Source organism: Amphiura filiformis, chromosome 3 (genome assembly GCF_039555335.1).
Source record: "Amphiura filiformis chromosome 3, Afil_fr2py, whole genome shotgun sequence".
Lineage (NCBI taxonomy): Eukaryota > Metazoa > Echinodermata > Ophiuroidea > Amphilepidida > Amphiuridae > Amphiura > Amphiura filiformis.
This window is the reverse complement of record NC_092630.1, coordinates 56,100,112-56,117,674: the sequence shown is the minus strand read 5'-3', so window position 1 is coordinate 56,117,674 and position 17,563 is coordinate 56,100,112. Positions and strand designations below refer to the sequence as shown.

At 36.8% G+C, this 17,563-nt stretch overlaps 1 protein-coding gene across 1 annotated transcript; it reads left to right on the top strand.

Moving 5' to 3' along the window:
• Positions 1-33: 33 nt before the first annotated feature.
• Positions 34-17,104, top strand: LOC140148788 (tafazzin-like). The gene is made up of 9 exons (XM_072170862.1): positions 34-237; positions 3,426-3,554; positions 5,071-5,199; positions 6,025-6,070; positions 7,456-7,541; positions 13,427-13,507; positions 14,324-14,365; positions 15,121-15,314; positions 16,581-17,104. Exons 2-9 carry the CDS (start codon positions 3,440-3,442, stop codon positions 16,686-16,688), a joined length of 801 nt encoding a protein of 266 aa, XP_072026963.1. The 5' UTR covers positions 34-237; positions 3,426-3,439; the 3' UTR covers positions 16,689-17,104.
• Positions 17,105-17,563: the final 459 nt, after the last annotated feature.

Here is a 17,563-nt window from a genome sequence, read left to right as displayed (position 1 = left end):
GATATCAAAACTTGATACAGAGATTACATAATTGGTGCAGTAGACGATGAAGGAAACGCATAAAATGGCAGCGCCCACAGAGAGAAATTGAATTATTTAGTGCTCCAGTACTAAATCGTATGTTAAGTACTAAATCGTCTGTAATTTCTAATAAAACGGTGTACATATTACCAATTGAGTACATGATCACGATCTACTTACATGAGAGGCAATTTCTGAGAAGGTTTTATACATTTTGTAAGTCATGCAAGTAAAAGTTCTAGAAAATATTTTTTATCATCATAGTTGATACAGTATTAGCTAGATTCTAATAGCTAGTGCCGTACTATTACGCTGCCTTTCGTATTCGCCGAGGAGGACAATTTCGACCTCCTCGTTTGTTTACAAACAGAGAGGTAGACAAAGGGCCTGTCAAAACTGTTCCGCTTGTCCAAATACTCAAATATCAAAAGGATGGTCCATAATTAGAGTGATTCACGCAACATGAATGGGGGATTAAAAAACTGTGAAGTAGGACCATGTGCTTCTTTTGTACAATTTGGCATCAAGATTTCAAATGGAAACAGTTCAGACCCAGAACACGATCATGTCAGAAATTAATATTTTGTTCTGGGTCTGATTATTCGGACTAAGCATGATTAGCTCGTTCACGTAGCGGTTCCGTTGTCCCACTGGCCCACTACTAAAAACGTAGATTGTATGGCAAGCGGACCGGAGTGCAAGTTAAGAGTACGAGTGTTATCGTCAGAGCACCTCGGACTAAACAGTATTGTATTGTATTATACTATTAATTATTATCATGTTATAAATATTAAATAATACAGTATATTATTTAAATATAAATTAATATTGACAAGTGACACAGCTGTGTATGCTAATTGATATAGCCTTATTATAAATTTCATTTGAATGAACACAGCTGCCTACAATGTGGCAGTTGTCCGCATAATGTGTAATGCAGAGTGGTTTAATAAGCTTACTATAATATTTCAATTGTATTGGGACTGAATCAACATAGTTGTCCTCATTAAAAATCTGATGCGAGCGGTCCAAATTTTGAGCCATACAAGTTTACGTGGTGAACTACTAAGAATCCAATGAATCAACCAGTGTAGGACCAGTTGTAGTAAGTAAAATCAAATGCTTTTGGACTTGTTCTCAAGTTGTAGCTAGGAAGTGCCAGAGGCTAGTCTAAAGGGTGTCTCCAGTGTAAACTGTTTTTATTATTATAATTTATGTTGCAAAATATTAATAATATTGACAATAATTGATTTACGGCTACTTGAGTTTTCACATTGTACGTGTACTCTGCTCCATAGACAATGTGCTGTAATTTCATTCTGGTGTACTAGAAGGTAATTCAAATTTCACGATATTTTGCTAAACAAATTAACTACAAATTTCGAACGTTTGAGGACTTGTTCTCAAGTTCTAGAAGGTGCCATAGGGTGTCTTCATTGTTAATTGTTTTCATTATAAATGTCGGTGTCGCAAAATATTAATATTGACAATAATTACCAACCTGTTTGACCTCTCCATATATTCATACATTGCTCACCTGTGTTTTCATATCATATTTTGTGGTGAAAAATGATTACAAATGTGTAATTTGCAGTCATTTTTGGAGCAACGATTTCTTCGTACCGACTGCTAAGTGTGTATGTGATTGTGAATGCACATTAAACACATACAAACACATACACACTACACAGTACATGTACCTGTTGGAACTCCCGGTCGGAGCCGGGAGTTTCAGTTATTGGAACTGGTAAGTAACTACAAATTCAAATGCTTTAGGACTTGTTCTCAAGTTGTAGGAAGTGCCAGAGGCTAGCCTAAAGGGTGTCTCCAGTGTAAACTGTTTTTATTATTTTATGTTGCAAAATATTAATATTGACAATAATTGATAACAATTTACGGCTTCTTGAGTTTCCACATTGTACGAGTACACTGCTCCATAGACAATGTGCTGTAATTTCATTCTGGTGTACCAGAACGTAATTCAGATTTCACAATATTTTGAGAAACAAATTAATCTGCAAGAAAATTAGTACATAAACATTATGTAGCCGGAGCCTTCCAGTGGTATCTCCATTTTTTTAGAAAAGTGGGGGATGATGCTCTGGATCACGAAATGCCCTTTTAAAGAGGCATGGTCCAATTTTGCATGTTCTGTTTTCTATCTTAGATTGATGCCTACCTTTAAAACAATATGCTTCCAAGATTTTGAGTTGCTTTGCTGCAGTGGGTTTGATATGACAAGCAGAAATGTAATTGGAACAATGCCCCATAGGATAGTACATACACCGGTGTGGTAACCACAAATCACTATGTTTTTGTTCACACCATTCAAATGGAACATATCTCAGGCGTTCAAATTTCACTGGGGTAATGAGAAAAACAGAAGTTTTCTTCTGATACCAAAATCCCAGTATTGATGAATAAAACTGGAGGATGAGGGTGTCGATCTGGTCACAGACCTTTAAATCATTTAAAAATTTGAATAATAATAGAGGGTGTCCTCTCAGCAAATATTACAATATTGCTTTAAACTACCACAGCAAAAAATATGTACTGATCTTGAGGAGGAATGGTTAGATTTTTTTAAAGTACATACCGTATTTCGTCAAATAAACGCCCCCGGGGGCGTTACATTTTCCCAAGGGGGGCGTTTATTCAAGGTCAATTTTAGAACGATAATTCCCGTTAAAATCATTAGGTAAACTTAAAACTCACGCTAAAATGACGAACTATGAACTGACTTCTGGTTCACTTCCGGGTTTCCAATCCAGATTTTCGCCAAAAAGTGACGGTATTATCGACCATGTGGGGAACTTGGTAAGCTTACTACACAAGATAGCATGGAAATATCAGCATTTTTGAAACATCTTGGTTGAAAAAATTGGTGGGGGGCGTTTATTTGAGGGGGGCGACTATTTGACGAAATACGGTATATAATTCAATGTTATCCAGTATTTATAATTAAAGACCTATTCAGAGATCCTAGCAAAAGTGTGAAAAAATTAACATTGTTTATAAATGGTATAAAAGTGAAGGATAGGTCATTAAAATTGTCATTAGGTTTCTGAAATGAAAAAGATGGCAAAAAACAAGGAAAACAGCAGTATAAAGTTGAAGCCCCATTCAAATACATACTGCAGTTAATTTCTTTTAAAAATACAAGTAGAGAAATTACAGATTAATGTAAAATGTCTTATTTTGTCTCAGCTTTTCGCTTAACCACTAGCAGGCTATGTTAGCAAATGTATGACACTAACAAAGGTACCAAAATCTGAATTTTGATGATTTTTGTGATCATCTGTATGAGCAAATCATTGAATAGGCCTTTAATTGATGTTCGTTCCCTTCTTTTTGATTCATTTTCTACTCAGTATTTACCCACTGTACTTGCTTATATTTTGCAGAGACAGTTCACAAGATGCCTCTTGAACCCTGGCAGTGGGTGCATCCAGCAACTCCACCTGGTTTTCTTTGGCGTGTAGGCTCCCATATTGCCATATTTGGAACAGCATTCTTGAGCAGAGTTTGGTTAAGTATGTTTATGCTCACAATGTGATGTTACAGCATTGTAATGTGTGACTATCCTTTAAAAATTTTTTATTTTGAATGTCAAGCATATACATGTAGGCATCAACAGCTGAAATTGGAGAGATATACAGTGAAAAATTAGGCCATGTAACATGGTGAAGGGGGTTGGCGTAGATCACAGGTCAGGACATTTTAAAGGACAGGCAAGTGTACCTGACAATTAGGTGTTACATTGATTGTAATCCACTGTAACAAGGTCTTTATCAGAGGTCATTTGCCCTGCCTTTTGCAGATGAGCCATGGGGAGAACAGAGTTTATGTTTTTGGTGCTTTGGAGATTTGAACACGGGACCTCACACACCATTTGAGGCAAAGACCTTAAAGGTGATACTACACCCCTTGGTTGATAAATTTGTGACTATTTTTGCATTTTTCTCAAAAACTAATAACACACTGGTAACAAAAGTTATGTATATTATAGGGGCAAGAAATTCAGTTACTACACTGGAATTTCAGTGACTCAAGACAAGTAGTTATTGATTTATTGATCAAATATTGGGTTTCCCTCATTTTTTACTGTAACTCCACAACTGTTGTCTGTGCTGAAATAAAATTTCCAGTGCAGGAGTTGTAGTCGTTGCCCCTATAATATACATATCTTTAAACTTGTCACCAATGCGCTATAATTTTTGAGAAAATTGCAAAAATAGGCACAAAATTGGCCAGGGGTGTAGTTTGCCACGCTGATCCTTGCATACTTACTCTAGTCTATTCCTACATGCATCTGTGGTGTGTTTCGATCTGTCTGTCATGCTGTCTCTCATTATTCACTCTCCTCTTGCTCTTTCCTTATAGTGCAATTACATGTCATTGTGCTTTTCAGAAAACCACTGACCACTTTGGCCCAAGATACCTTATAACCCATTTAACAATATGCAGGGATGTTCTGTTCTATACAGGCACAGAACCCTAATCAGTCTACATAGAATAACCATTGCAACCAGGATCAGCCAGTGGCATAGCTAGCGGTTGTGGCGCCCGGGACAAAGATACAGAATGGTGCCCCAAATGTGTAAACAATTTTTAGCCAACTGAAATTGATAATTATTTGTTGAGTGTTCCGTGTTCCCCCAATTTTTTTTTTTGCCCAGTGTGTTCGAGAATCTAAAAAGTGGGTGGGGGGAGGGATCAAAATAAATTCAACACAATTGGTTGACCCTAAGTTTTTTTTCACCAGTGGCAATTTGACACCCCCAAAAGGTGGCACGGGTAGTTTCATATGGTAGACCGGGACAATTATTAGCAGCCAGTTCCTTGTCCAGGGGGAGTTTCAAGTTAGCTCAATTTTGCAACAAGAACATAATTTGACACAGCATTGCTTGAAGTCATATTTTTATGCGCCAGATTTGAGCCCCTCACCGATTGAGCTAACTGTTGATCCATGAATGTTTGCTCTTAATCTTGTATATACCATTGTATCGCCATGTTTGGTATTGTTAATTATTTTGATTCTTTTTTCAGAATGGGCAAATCACTTTGATGGATACAATCTTGAGTCACTACAAGATGTGGTTGACAACCGTCCAGAAGGCACACCTCTCATCACTGTCGGCAATCATGAGTCATGTTTAGATGATCCATGTTTATGGGGTAAGATACTGGAGAGGGCAATGTCAATAGGGACTTCCCGCTTGTCGGAAAAAAGTTTTGCTAGTCAGAAAGAAAGGTTTGCTTGTCTGAAAAAGGAAAAGGGTTAGTTAATCCGAAAGGGTTTAGAGAGTTATGGTTGGGGTTAAGGTAGTAGCAAACTTTTCAATCTTAGGACTTCAGTTTGCAGCAGTAAATTTGTATGAAATTAGCATGTACCCACGTTGCTTCATCATGTAATCTGAGACAAGAATACTTGTCTCAGGCTGTAATGGACTGCAAAGTATATCAATTTGCATTTGACCCTATGACCTGTTACCCCTTGGATGGTACTGTTAAATGTCCATAGCTTGCCCATAAAAAAGGAGTGTCTATGTCCTGTTTGTGTGCATTAATTTCTTGCATGTTGAGATAGCACCTTTCACATCTCTAACAGTCAGAATGGGCTATTCCAGTTGATATCCACACTACCCCATGAAAGATTTTGGAAATATCTTCCACAGGGGGAGTATGTTTTTCAAATGTAATTTGGTCAGGTTTAATCATCTTGAAATCCATATTTTCTCTGTATTATGGCTTTACCTATATCTTCCACAGCTGGAGTGAGTATTTCAAATAGAAGTTATCCAACTGTCTATTCTAATCAAAACCCATACTCCCTCTGTGGAAGACTTTAGGTAAATCTTCCACAGGGGTAGTGTGGATGTCAACTGGAATAGCCCAATACTCCATCCAGTCTTGGAATAACGAGTTTGTTGTTTGTTTTGTTTATTTTTTATATGTAAAACAAGCTATTTATTATTATCTATTATATTTTTCTGTTGTCAGGAGCTTTGAATTTGAGAACCTTTCTTCACCCACATAAAGTAAGATGGTAAGTTTTACTCTTTTGTTTGCTTTGTGGGGAGGATAAACATTGCCATGCGCTTCATCATCAATCTTTGTCTTGAAAGTCATCTAACTCACAAAATAGAGTGTTGCTCAGATGAGTACCAGAAGATCCTATTAGCAAAAAAGAAAGTCCTTTTACTTATACCGTAAATTCCCGAACATAAGCTGCATGGTATAAAAGTGTAATAATAGTGTCGTAGTGGTGAAAAATTGTAGATTAATTAAACTTCTACACTTACTGAGAATTAGGGCTCAACCGATATGGCATTTGTCTACCGATCCGATATCGATGTTGCAATATCGGCCGATATCGGTAAAAAAAAAAATTACGAAAAAAATTATGAAAAAAATACAGTTTGTTATTCTTAATATGCAAAGCATTAACTAATGTAAATGAAGAGGTAAATATTTGTTAACTGTAATTTTTTTAACTGTGAATGACCATAGCACTTCTGAATAGGTCCAGTAGATCTTCTTACATGTAGTTGCCGAAAACTTATTTTTTACCGATATCTGATCCGATACCGATATCGTCAATATCAGGCCAATACGATATCCGATCCGATAATCGGTTGAGCCCTACTGAGAATTTCACTTACTGGAAGTGTTTTGTGAACCTTCATTGTCTTCAGCCACATGTTGGTAGTTCTGATTGAGAAAGAAACCAAAGAAAGGTCCTGGAAGCCATCCATATCAAGAAAAAAGGACCAATATTGAAGAGCTAGAGAGCCACACAGGATTAGAATTCGCTGTAGAAGTGACGTAATAAATCAGATTAACTACCATAGCAATAGATGAATACAATTTTGACTATATCGCCCTGCACTACAAACAGGTTGCACTCATCACCTGTGTATGTCTGCAATCATAGATTGAATACAATACCGCTCTTTATTATATTTGGGTGCGAGTGGTCAGCATGATATGGTTCAATGCATATGTACCGCTTAAACACATTGTATAATGCAGGGCGATATAGTCAAAAACTGTATTCATCTATAATTGCTATGATAGTTAATCCGATTATTACGTCACTTCTACAGTGAATTAAATCATGTGTGAACAACCTTATCAACCCCAACAAAACAAACTTGTATGACATCATCCGTCAACAACAAAATAGTTCTTGTGGAATCCATTTGGCTTTCTCAAGGCAATCAGTACTTTATCACAGTTACTATGCACGTGCACAGATGCACTGCATTTGATTGCACCTGTAAACTCAGCTAAGAAGCCAATTACTTGAGTCCAAGCACACACATTAATACCACGCCCACTGGAGTACGCTCTAACATCACTGCCTCAAGTAAGCCAAATGAACTATAATAGTCAGTCATAAGTTGTCCATTATTTGATTTTATTTTCCAGGGGTCTTGGAGCCAGTGATATAACTTTCACCCAGCGGTCTCATGCAGCATTTTTCAGTTTAGGACAAGTGATACCAGTAGTACGAGGTGAGATGCATTTAAAAGCAGCAATGTGACTTGGGGATTATTATTTTGATCGTAATAATAAATCATCTTGTTCAGACAGTTTATTTAAAATCTTGTATTTTGACAGAACTACAGCACCATAAGTCTTGATTTTTTGCAGGATATGTTAGTTTACTAAAGTACATTACAATCGTGTAAAAGACAGAATTTTGAAAAAAATATTGAGGGCATCCTCCTCAGCAAATGTTACAATATGGCTTTAAATATGTTTGCAAGTCAACAATGATTAATATTTGGATTTGATTAATACAGTCTGTTCAGCATATATACATAGCACTTTTGATATAGGTTGAAAATAATATACAATCAATTACTGTCAACCAATCTCTCAACAAAAACAAAGATATACCTTATAGATTATGTAAACCTTAACATACAACTAAAATTTATAATTGACAAGCTATTCACATTTTCCATTATGACCCCATTGAATACAGGGTGTATCAAAATGATTGGTACCCATCAACCTTTTTGTCCAATGAAACGCCTGCTTTAATTCCAAATTCAACGTTAGATCCTCTTGAAATGACTGCAAATTATAGTTTTATGACCTGTTATAACATAAATCCACAAATAAAGGGGATATTTTACTGTATGTTGATGTGACAGTCTTGGGCATACTAAGTGGATATTGATGGGTACCAATCATTTTGATACACCCTGTATTGAACAAACTGTGTAAGCTCTCATTCATCTGGGTATGATGAAATTTAAATTCAGGTCGATTCTGTGTGTCTATGATCTCGACTCATGAATATTTATATAGTATTCGATTAACAGTCATTAACCTATTCACAGCCTTGTTACAAATAATGCTGATAAGAAATATTATGGCCAATCAAAAGGGGCTCTTGATGTTATCAAAGTTATCAATACCTTTTGTTTTAGCTTTTTAGGTGAGACTTGTGGTATGAGAAACACATTAATTACAATGTCATAAAGTTTTTGTTCATACATGTAGGTGAACTCAACTGAGACTTGAATGCAATATTTACAGTCCTAGGAAGCAAGCATTTTACAATCAGTTTTTCCTAAAACAATAATTACCATCTTCAACTGAAATGCCCCCCTCCCCCGAGCACTTAAGTTAATCACTTTTTTTGGGGGGTGCTCATTAGAATGATAAAATGAAAGTAACAAATGGGAATTTTATGTATAAAAATCAAACTACAGTATTTCTGAAGTCAAAATCATCATAATCTTTAAACTGGAAATATTTAAACTGGTATTTTTGGTTGACATTTGGGATTTGTACAGGTACATTGAAATGGGAGCACATAGACAGTTGTCCCTTGAAAATCCCTTCATAAGGCAGGGGTGTGATTTTTCCGGATTTTTCCGGATTTCCGGATTTTTGGGATTAAAAAAAAATTTTTTTTTTTTTTTGTCGCTTTTAGAGTGGCCCTGGACCAAGAGCTAAATGCTTAACAGAGATGTCACATTTCCGGAATTTTCATTTTCCAGATATGAGAAAACCTCCAATTTTAAAATGAAAATTCCTTAGAACCCTGACTGGAAAATGGTGATGCAATTTCTCATGTGCATGTGAATGATATGATACTGGAAGTATTTATTCACAGATAATAAATGTTTTTATACTATAAAGTGAAGTATTTTAACAGTTTCTCATTTTTGCATTTTACCCCATGAAATTGCATCTCCAGTGGTGCTCAAGTGTGTAAAACCCCTCTGGCTTCGGGGGGCTTCGCCCCCTCGATCCCCACCGGGGGTGTTGTCCCTGGACCCCACCAGGGGCCCTTAAGCGGACCCATGGACCCCCGGCCGCAACAGGCGAAAGCTCCGCTTCGCAATTTCTTTGCATTGGTTTTTTTTTCAAAAAGCACCAATCACACCCCTGATAAGGTGCTTATTAGGGCACTAATTAGCAAAATCACCTGGTGTAGGAAATGTTTTTAACTGTCTGTAAGACTTCACTGAGTTATCTTGAGTCAGCTTTTTAGTTCCTCCTTGAAAGTAGGTATTTCAGGATTGGTGATGGTTGTGGAATATCAGCATAAGAACACCTCATCATATGTCTCAGTACGATTTTGAAATCTGGATGCTTCATGGCATAGATTATGAAGTTAATTGCACTATTAGCATACGGACCAAACTTGATATAATATAGGATGTGTGGTGTGGTATTGGAATTCAGAAGTCCCTGTACGGTGAAGAATGGAACAAAACAGACGAAAAATGCAATGATAACAATGAAGATGTTTTTGGTGATCACAATCTCTTGTTTGGATAGTTGTTTTCTTTTGCATTCTACAGTGACCCTTTTGGGATTACGGCCCTCTTCTGTGATTACAAGCTCGAATGTGGATTTTTGTTTGCTATATCTGGCAGAAAAATTGAACAATCTTTGTTTCTGTTTCTGAAAGTGTTTCTTGACATACACATAGATCCATATGTAACTTCCAACTATTGCTAAGAGTGGTGGAAGAACACCCACTATATTTAGAAAAACGTCAAACACAAGTGTTTGGTTATAAAACTTTGTTTTGTTATAGTCAGTACATGCCCAACTTTCTTTGTCGTACCCATTCGCAATTGCAAGATGGATTAGAAGAAAAGCTGCTGGGATGACCCATGGAATCAACACTAGAATCACAAGCTTCCAGGATGTAAATATCTTCTTGTACCAAATGGGTTTTACGATGTGGATGAGTCGATTTATAGCAATCATACCCAATGTCCACACGCTGGTTCCTATGCAGGCATATGTCATTATAGCAGTAAACTGACAAGTCTGGTAGGCTCCTGGCCATTCATTTTTGCCAGGAACACTGCCAATGATAAGACCACCGACAGTAATACATACAAGAATAAGGGATGTCAACAGATCAGCTACACTCAAGCTGGTCACAAATGCGTTAGTTGATGTCTGCAGTTTTTTTGAGAAAGCCACTGCAGCAATTATCATGGAGTTTCCAACAAGTCCAGCAATAGACACCAATCCGAGAAGGACCGCAAGCAGATTTTGTTCCCAGTATGAGATATTGGAGTTAGAGTCAGTTGCATTGGTATTATTCACATTCATATTGGTGCTGCAGCTAGTACTTGTTTTCTTTATCTGCAGTACAATAATCCAATAAGCATGATCGGCATTGGAAGTTTGCAATGCATTGTGGGACAGTTTTTGCAGTTTTAGGACACTTTGTCCTTTGACCTATCGGGAAAATTGCTGTAATTATTAATAATTTATTTATTATTGTCATAATGTTATCATTAAAAATATTTAAATAATTAATTCATTTAATAATAATGTTTTTTAAGTTTGTTTTTATTCTAGTAACAAGTTTTAAATTATATTTTGTACGCACAAAACCCGAATTTTCCAGATAGGTCAAAGGGCAAAGTGTCCTAAAAAAACCGGAAGTTACAATAGCGATTTGGCTTATTAAGCCTACTTTACAGATTTTTAGAGATTGTATTCCTTTATAAAGATCGATGTATACATCTGATAAAGATTTATGCACATAATGTCATCTGCAAGGTATAGATCTCAATGAAGGAATGAAATTAAACTAGATTGCTAACATGTTCCAAAAATAGTGAAATGCAGCAATTAAACAAAATGGAAAGTACCCCACCCCAAAATGTAAAACAGTGTGCTGGTATCACTTCCTCTGATGATGAAACAACTTACAAATAGAATGTCATGTCAGACCACAACAAACTTTTTGAGGAACTATGTCAAAAGTGACATTTTGGAGGAAATTGAGTTATTAATGGATTGTGAAAATATAGGTAAATGCACACATTTTAAGATATTTTATAAGTCTTGGAAGAAATTGAATTTTAAGTAAATAATGAACAAGTTAGAAAAAAGATAAATGTGACATGATCAAGGGGAATGAGACACATGTCGGCCCTGGTCGAAAATGAGTTTTACACATGTTTCTAAAGAGGACATTAAGAGCTTTCAGAAACTGAAAACCCCATGTTGATATGACTTTTCTTTGTGAAGTTACATCAATTTATCAATCGCTGAAAACAATATAAAACAAAGGAATTTTAACACTTTCTTTGCCAATATCTCAAAATCAATATTAGCGACATCCGACTCATTTCCCTTGATCGTGTCACAAATAAGTAAAAGAAACACAAAAATGCTTGTCCTTTAAAATGACAAAAATGCACATTCTTGCACTAACATATATATTTGTAGATGTGAGAGGAAACATTGGTTTTATGTTTACTCTCATGATGGTTAAATGTTTCCTCTTAATAAAGAGGACACATGGGTTAAATAATTATTGTGGATTTGTGGGTATGAAAAAATAACAACAACATACTTCCCCTGTGCTTCTAGTGAAAGGGGTAATCCATATACCCTCTGTGAAAGACATTACCTTAATCTTCCATACAGGAGGTGAAGATTTCATCAAATCGAGTCACCCATTCAGGTAACCCATTTGAAATTTACACTCCCTGTGTGGGATATTAAGATCATGGATTTCAAATCAAGCACTTTTGAAAACATGAAATTGTACCAAAGTCTGGCGCTTTACCAACTGAGCTAATGGGGTTAAGACACACATTTGCATTCGTATATAACTAATGTGTATCAATGATTTGCTCAAAATCCTTGACACTTTTGTGGATGGGGCTCTTCATGTTTACATAATGGCCCCCATTCTTGAAACAATTGCGCTCGGAGCAGCCAAAAATTAGGACAACTAGGGCCTACCACTAATTAATTTTGGTCATAATTAAGTTGTATATCGGTCTTAAATTAATCTTTCACATGATTTTGTGCCTAAATGTGTGCGAAATTGTTGACATTAATCGCTTGGAGGGGCGCAGAATCGATGCTGAATTGGCCAATTCGGTGCCCAGGGCACGTGCCTCACAAAATTGTGGTATTATCCACCTACAGTCTGTAATGACACCAATAATAACACAATTAGTTTCAACCACTTCCCTTAATCCAGGAACAATAGTATTACAGAACTGGTCGGTGGTTTTAATAAGTTTAACCAAGTGAACTTATTTCTAAAAATTTATTAAAAAAACCACTTGCTTATCAAAATGTTATAACAATGTAAGTGGCAATGTAGAGCTGTAAAATGTATGGGATTTTCCGCACAATTTTTTGAATAATGTGTAATGTGTAACACTAGTAGCAGCATGCTGAGTCATACTGGCATTACATCATTCTTTTGGGTATCATCCTAAACGATGGGCACCAACCATTGCACAGTAAACACTCTGCGTGTATATGAGGAGAGGGGGGCAAAAGGGTGTGGTTTCCCCTGTAGGGTCTTAGCTAGAATTTTACAAGTACTCATTTTCACCATAACTCCCTGTCCAAAATTTGACCCTGAAAACATAAGCCAAAACCTCTTCATCTTCTAGGGGTTTAGTTAGTTAAAAAAAGCTGTAAATGTTTTTGCTATAGGCTTGATTTATCAGTCTGGTCTTGTTTTGAATTGGCAGAACTTATTCAAGCATTATCTTTATAATTTAGCACCTGTCCATTACATTAATTTTGCCTGTCCCAGGAGCAAACTGCCTGTCAAAAATGACAGGTGGAATTTTCAGAGGAAAAAAAAAGAAAGGAAGGAAAAAGAAAGTAGTGGCACCTAGGGGGAATTTGCACCCCTCATCAGTCCAAGACCTTTCCCCAGTTTCCCCTGTTAGATAAGGACATGCAGCACAAGCAGACAACACAGCATTTGCCCCCTCAGTCTTGATGAGCTTCCCCCCCCCCCAGTTGCCCATCTCCCTGTCAAATAGGGATGGCATGAAGGGGTAGTTCAGGGAATTCTAAATGTCGCCTTTAGCTGTAGTTGATGGCTCAACATTATAACTTCAAATCTTATAATTTTTCTTCTCAGGTGATGGTGTATATCAAAAGGGAATAGACTTCTGTATTGAAAAACTCAATAGGGGCCAGTGGGTGCACTTCTTTCCAGAAGGTAATTACTCAGTGTTCTAAAATTCAATTTTCATTCACAATTGAAATACCATAAGCAGGTTGTTTTCCTGGGTCAATTTTAAAATAACAAGAATAAAATCTTAGATAACTACAGGGCACAAAATTAGATCAAAGAAAGGTGCTGGTCAGCTTATCCTGGAATCATTTCTTGTATGCTAAGTGTGTGTAAGATTTTCCAAGTTATCTGTTGTTGTGGTATACACACAATATTTCACTGTAAATATATGCCCACTTCATGTCTGTCCATTCAGTCAGTCAGTCAGTCAGTCAGTCAGTCAGTCTTTCAGTCAATCAGTCAGTCTTTCAGTCAGTCAGTCAGTCTTTCAGTCAGTCAGTCAGTCAGTCAGTCAGTCAGTCAGTCAGTCAGTCAGTCAGTCAGTCAGTCAGTCAGTCAGTCAGTCAGTCAGTCAGTTGTTTATTATTTTATTTAACCTGGGACAAATCAGTGCACTTTTAGTCTCTTAGTATTTTATTAGTAGTAGTCTACCCTGCTATTAGTATCCTAGATAGAGAGTCAGGTTAGTGGCAAAATTGTCAAATTTCAAATTTACAAGCAATGCTCCCAATTTTAGAATACAGTACAAATATACCATCAATGTTTGAAGATAGTTTTCTTGTTAAATTAATTGAGGTTAAGATGAGATATTTAGAAAAGAATTTGGACATAATTTATCAGGTGAGAATCACAGGAATAATACAGGGGAATTTAGAATTAATATGTGTAGATTCCTAAGTAAACCGATGTACATGTAGTAATTGCAGGTTTACTTTGTTTTTTAATATGTTTCTGTTACAGGGAAAGTAAATATGACGGACGGATTTTTACGGTTCAAATGGGGTGAGTATTTTTCAACATATAAATGAAATAAAGAATGAGAGTGATTTGATGAAGCAATGGGAGAGGCATAGACAGGGTGACACAGACATAGAGGAGAAGAAAAACAGACCGTTTGTGGTTATTTTACCACAAAAACTATTGTATCAGTAATACCAGGGGTCGATTTAGCCGCTGGCGCGCCCGAGCAAGTGGTTTTCTTGACGGACCAGGAGATTTTCCATCTGGATGGCCCGGTGGTCCAGTGGGGATTTTGGCATAATTATGAATTTATGACATTATTAGAAACATAATGAAGTAATATTCTGCTGCTTCTTATTTTGTAATTTATGAAACATTTTCACCAATTAATCAATCGCAAATTTTTTCGGTGACAATCCCGACTTTTGTTTACATTTTATTTGTAACCCGTTGCGGGAGGGTGTCACAATTGAGCAATAGTGGGACCCGTAATATTTAGGTGAATAATACCCAAACAGCAGTAAGCACTATGCACACTGTCTCTGCTATATTGCTGTACGATGTTGGCCTGGGAACTTGGGCTAAAATAATAATATATATAAGAGTGATGCTAAAAATTGTCAACCAAATCTGGGCCAGTGGATTTGCCCTTGGGCTGGCTGGAAACCTTCCCAGCTGGCCCGAAGGGTTATTGCTCCATATTTCTACCCCTGGTATTGGTGTGGTCTTATAAAGACACAGCTTTATTATTTGTTTTCCCAAGATATACTTTAATTCTGTCAACATTTGTTTTACAGGTATAGGAAGAGTGATATCAGAGTGCAAGAAACTGCCCATAATCATCCCATTCTGGCATATAGGCATGGATGATATACTACATAATTACCCACCCTATATACCTAGAATAGGGCATAGAGTCACCATGTGTGTAGGAGAACCAATTGATTTGAGAGAACTTCTTGCTGAAATTAGGACCAAAGAATTATCTCCTGTAAGTATATCTGAGCCATAGTAGCTAACTTGTAGGGTTGCACGACTGCATGTTCTTAGGTGTGATCAACACCTCATGCATTAGTCCTGTCCTTCAGTTTGTTCATTTGTTGCATTCGCTTATTCACGTGTTTCATACTGTCATACGACTTGTCGCTGAGCGGCATGATGCACATATTGCGCTACAAACGGATACAATCAAGGCTTGTCGCTGAGCGGCATCATGCACATGTATTGCGCTACAAACGGATACAATCAAGGCTTGTCGCTGAGCGGCATCATGCACATGTATTGCGCTACAAACGGATACAATCAAGGCTTGTCATTGGTTGATACGCCATGCCACAGCAGCAATTGATAAGACTCACAACTATACATGTCCTGCAAGATGCGTACCATAACCAGGCATGAATGTACACACAATATGACACACACATTACAACAGTACAGGTTACAGGTGGACTACCAACAGGTGGTCTTTCAAGTGACATAATATTAATGCATGGCATGAGTATGTGCATGATTAGATTATATTAGATTAGATTAGATTAGATTAGATTAGATTTATTATTATCTTTTCACTCATTACATGATACAAGAATAATACATAAGAATAATACATTATAAAGATATACGGAATAATACATATATAATAAACTATGGAAATGCATAATACAACGATGAGTGAAGGAATTACAGTTGAGAGAGGCCTGTAGCTCTCTCTATAACCCCTTGATACAGGTATAATGGCATTTATATGATTTGTGATGAATAATTAAATTTATGTGATTTGTGATGAATAATCATATTAATTGAATATGATGAATAATTAAATGAGTGAGTGAACAAACAAATGTACTGGTCTGGCCAATCTGGTAACACTGTAATGATTGCTAACTGTAAGTGCTATAGACAGCACAGCCAGTGATGTGCATAGATGTAGAGGGTGGTCATGTAGTCGGAAGGTTGTATCATCATGAGCTTTCTCATTTCTCCTCTATCCCACTCATTGTAGCTCTTAACTATGCAGACACCACAGTGGGTACATGGTATGCCATGGTTCAGAGAGTCACTTAAAATGGTGGTCTCGTGTACCAGACGAGCAATATCTGGACATGTAAAAGTTGCAGGCCTTTTCGTAAAGAGCAGGGGATCAGCCAGGCCTGTTGTCTGTCACACTCAGCATTGATGTCAACTTGCACTGCCCTTAGAGGCTTACCAGCATATCAACGCGTGGTACATTTTATAATTATTATTATTATTTCAGGTTGAAGCACGTAAGAAGATAACTGATGTAATCCAAGAAGAAATGAAGAACCTCAAGGCCAAGACAGAAGCTATACATTATGGAAAATATAGATCTACACAGGGATAGCTAAGACCACATATTGAGATGTTATGTTTGAAATCCACATACCCTGTATGGAAGACATGACCTTAATCTTTCATACAGGGAGTATGTATTTCAATAGATAGGACCACATATCGGGCTATTATATTTGAAATCCAATGGAAGACATGACCTTAATCTTTCACACAGTGAGTATGTATTTCAAATTGATAGATAGGACCACATATCGGGCTATTAGAAATCCAATGGAAGACATGACCTTAATCTTTCACACAGTGAGTATGTATTTCAAATTGATAGATAGGACCACATATCGGGCTATTAGAAATCCAATGGAAGACATGACCTTAATCTTTCACACAGGGAGTGTGTATTTCAAATAGATAGATAGGACCACATATCGGGCTATTATATTTGAAATCTATTGGAAGACATGACCTTAATCTTTCACACAGGGAGTATGTATTTCAAATAGATAGATAGGACCACATATCGGGCTATTATATTTGAAATCCAATGGAAGACATGACCTTAATCTTTCACACAGGGAGTATGTATTTTAAACTGAGCAACCTTAATGGATTAACTCCTGTCCATTTACCCCCTATGTGAAAGGTTGTGTCTTCCATAGAGGGTGTATAACGTCTGATATGGCATAAATATGACCTTTTGGTTGGACATTGTCATCCTAACTCTTTTTAAATTATCAACCTGTAATCACTCATGGGGTAAAAAGCTGTATGCTGAAAAAGTTAAATAGAATGTAGACCCTCCCTCGGGTCCGTGGAGAACGACTGGTAATGTAGATTACATAGCATTAAAAATCAACCCAATACACGGACCCTCCCAGTCTGTAGGCAATTTGACTTCCAGCTCCCACAAACTGCTGGAAGTTCACT

Excerpts from the sequence above, each read along its gene's own strand:
- LOC140148788 (XM_072170862.1), top strand. The coding sequence starts at position 3,440 with ATGCCTCTTGAACCCTGGCAGTGGGTGCATCCAGCAACTCCACCTGGT. Across the intron at positions 3,555-5,070 it reads CTTGAGCAGAGTTTGGTTAA|AATGGGCAAATCACTTTGAT; the intron begins GTATGTTTATGC and ends TTCTTTTTTCAG. Across the intron at positions 13,508-14,323 it reads GGTGCACTTCTTTCCAGAAG|GGAAAGTAAATATGACGGAC; the intron begins GTAATTACTCAG and ends TTTCTGTTACAG.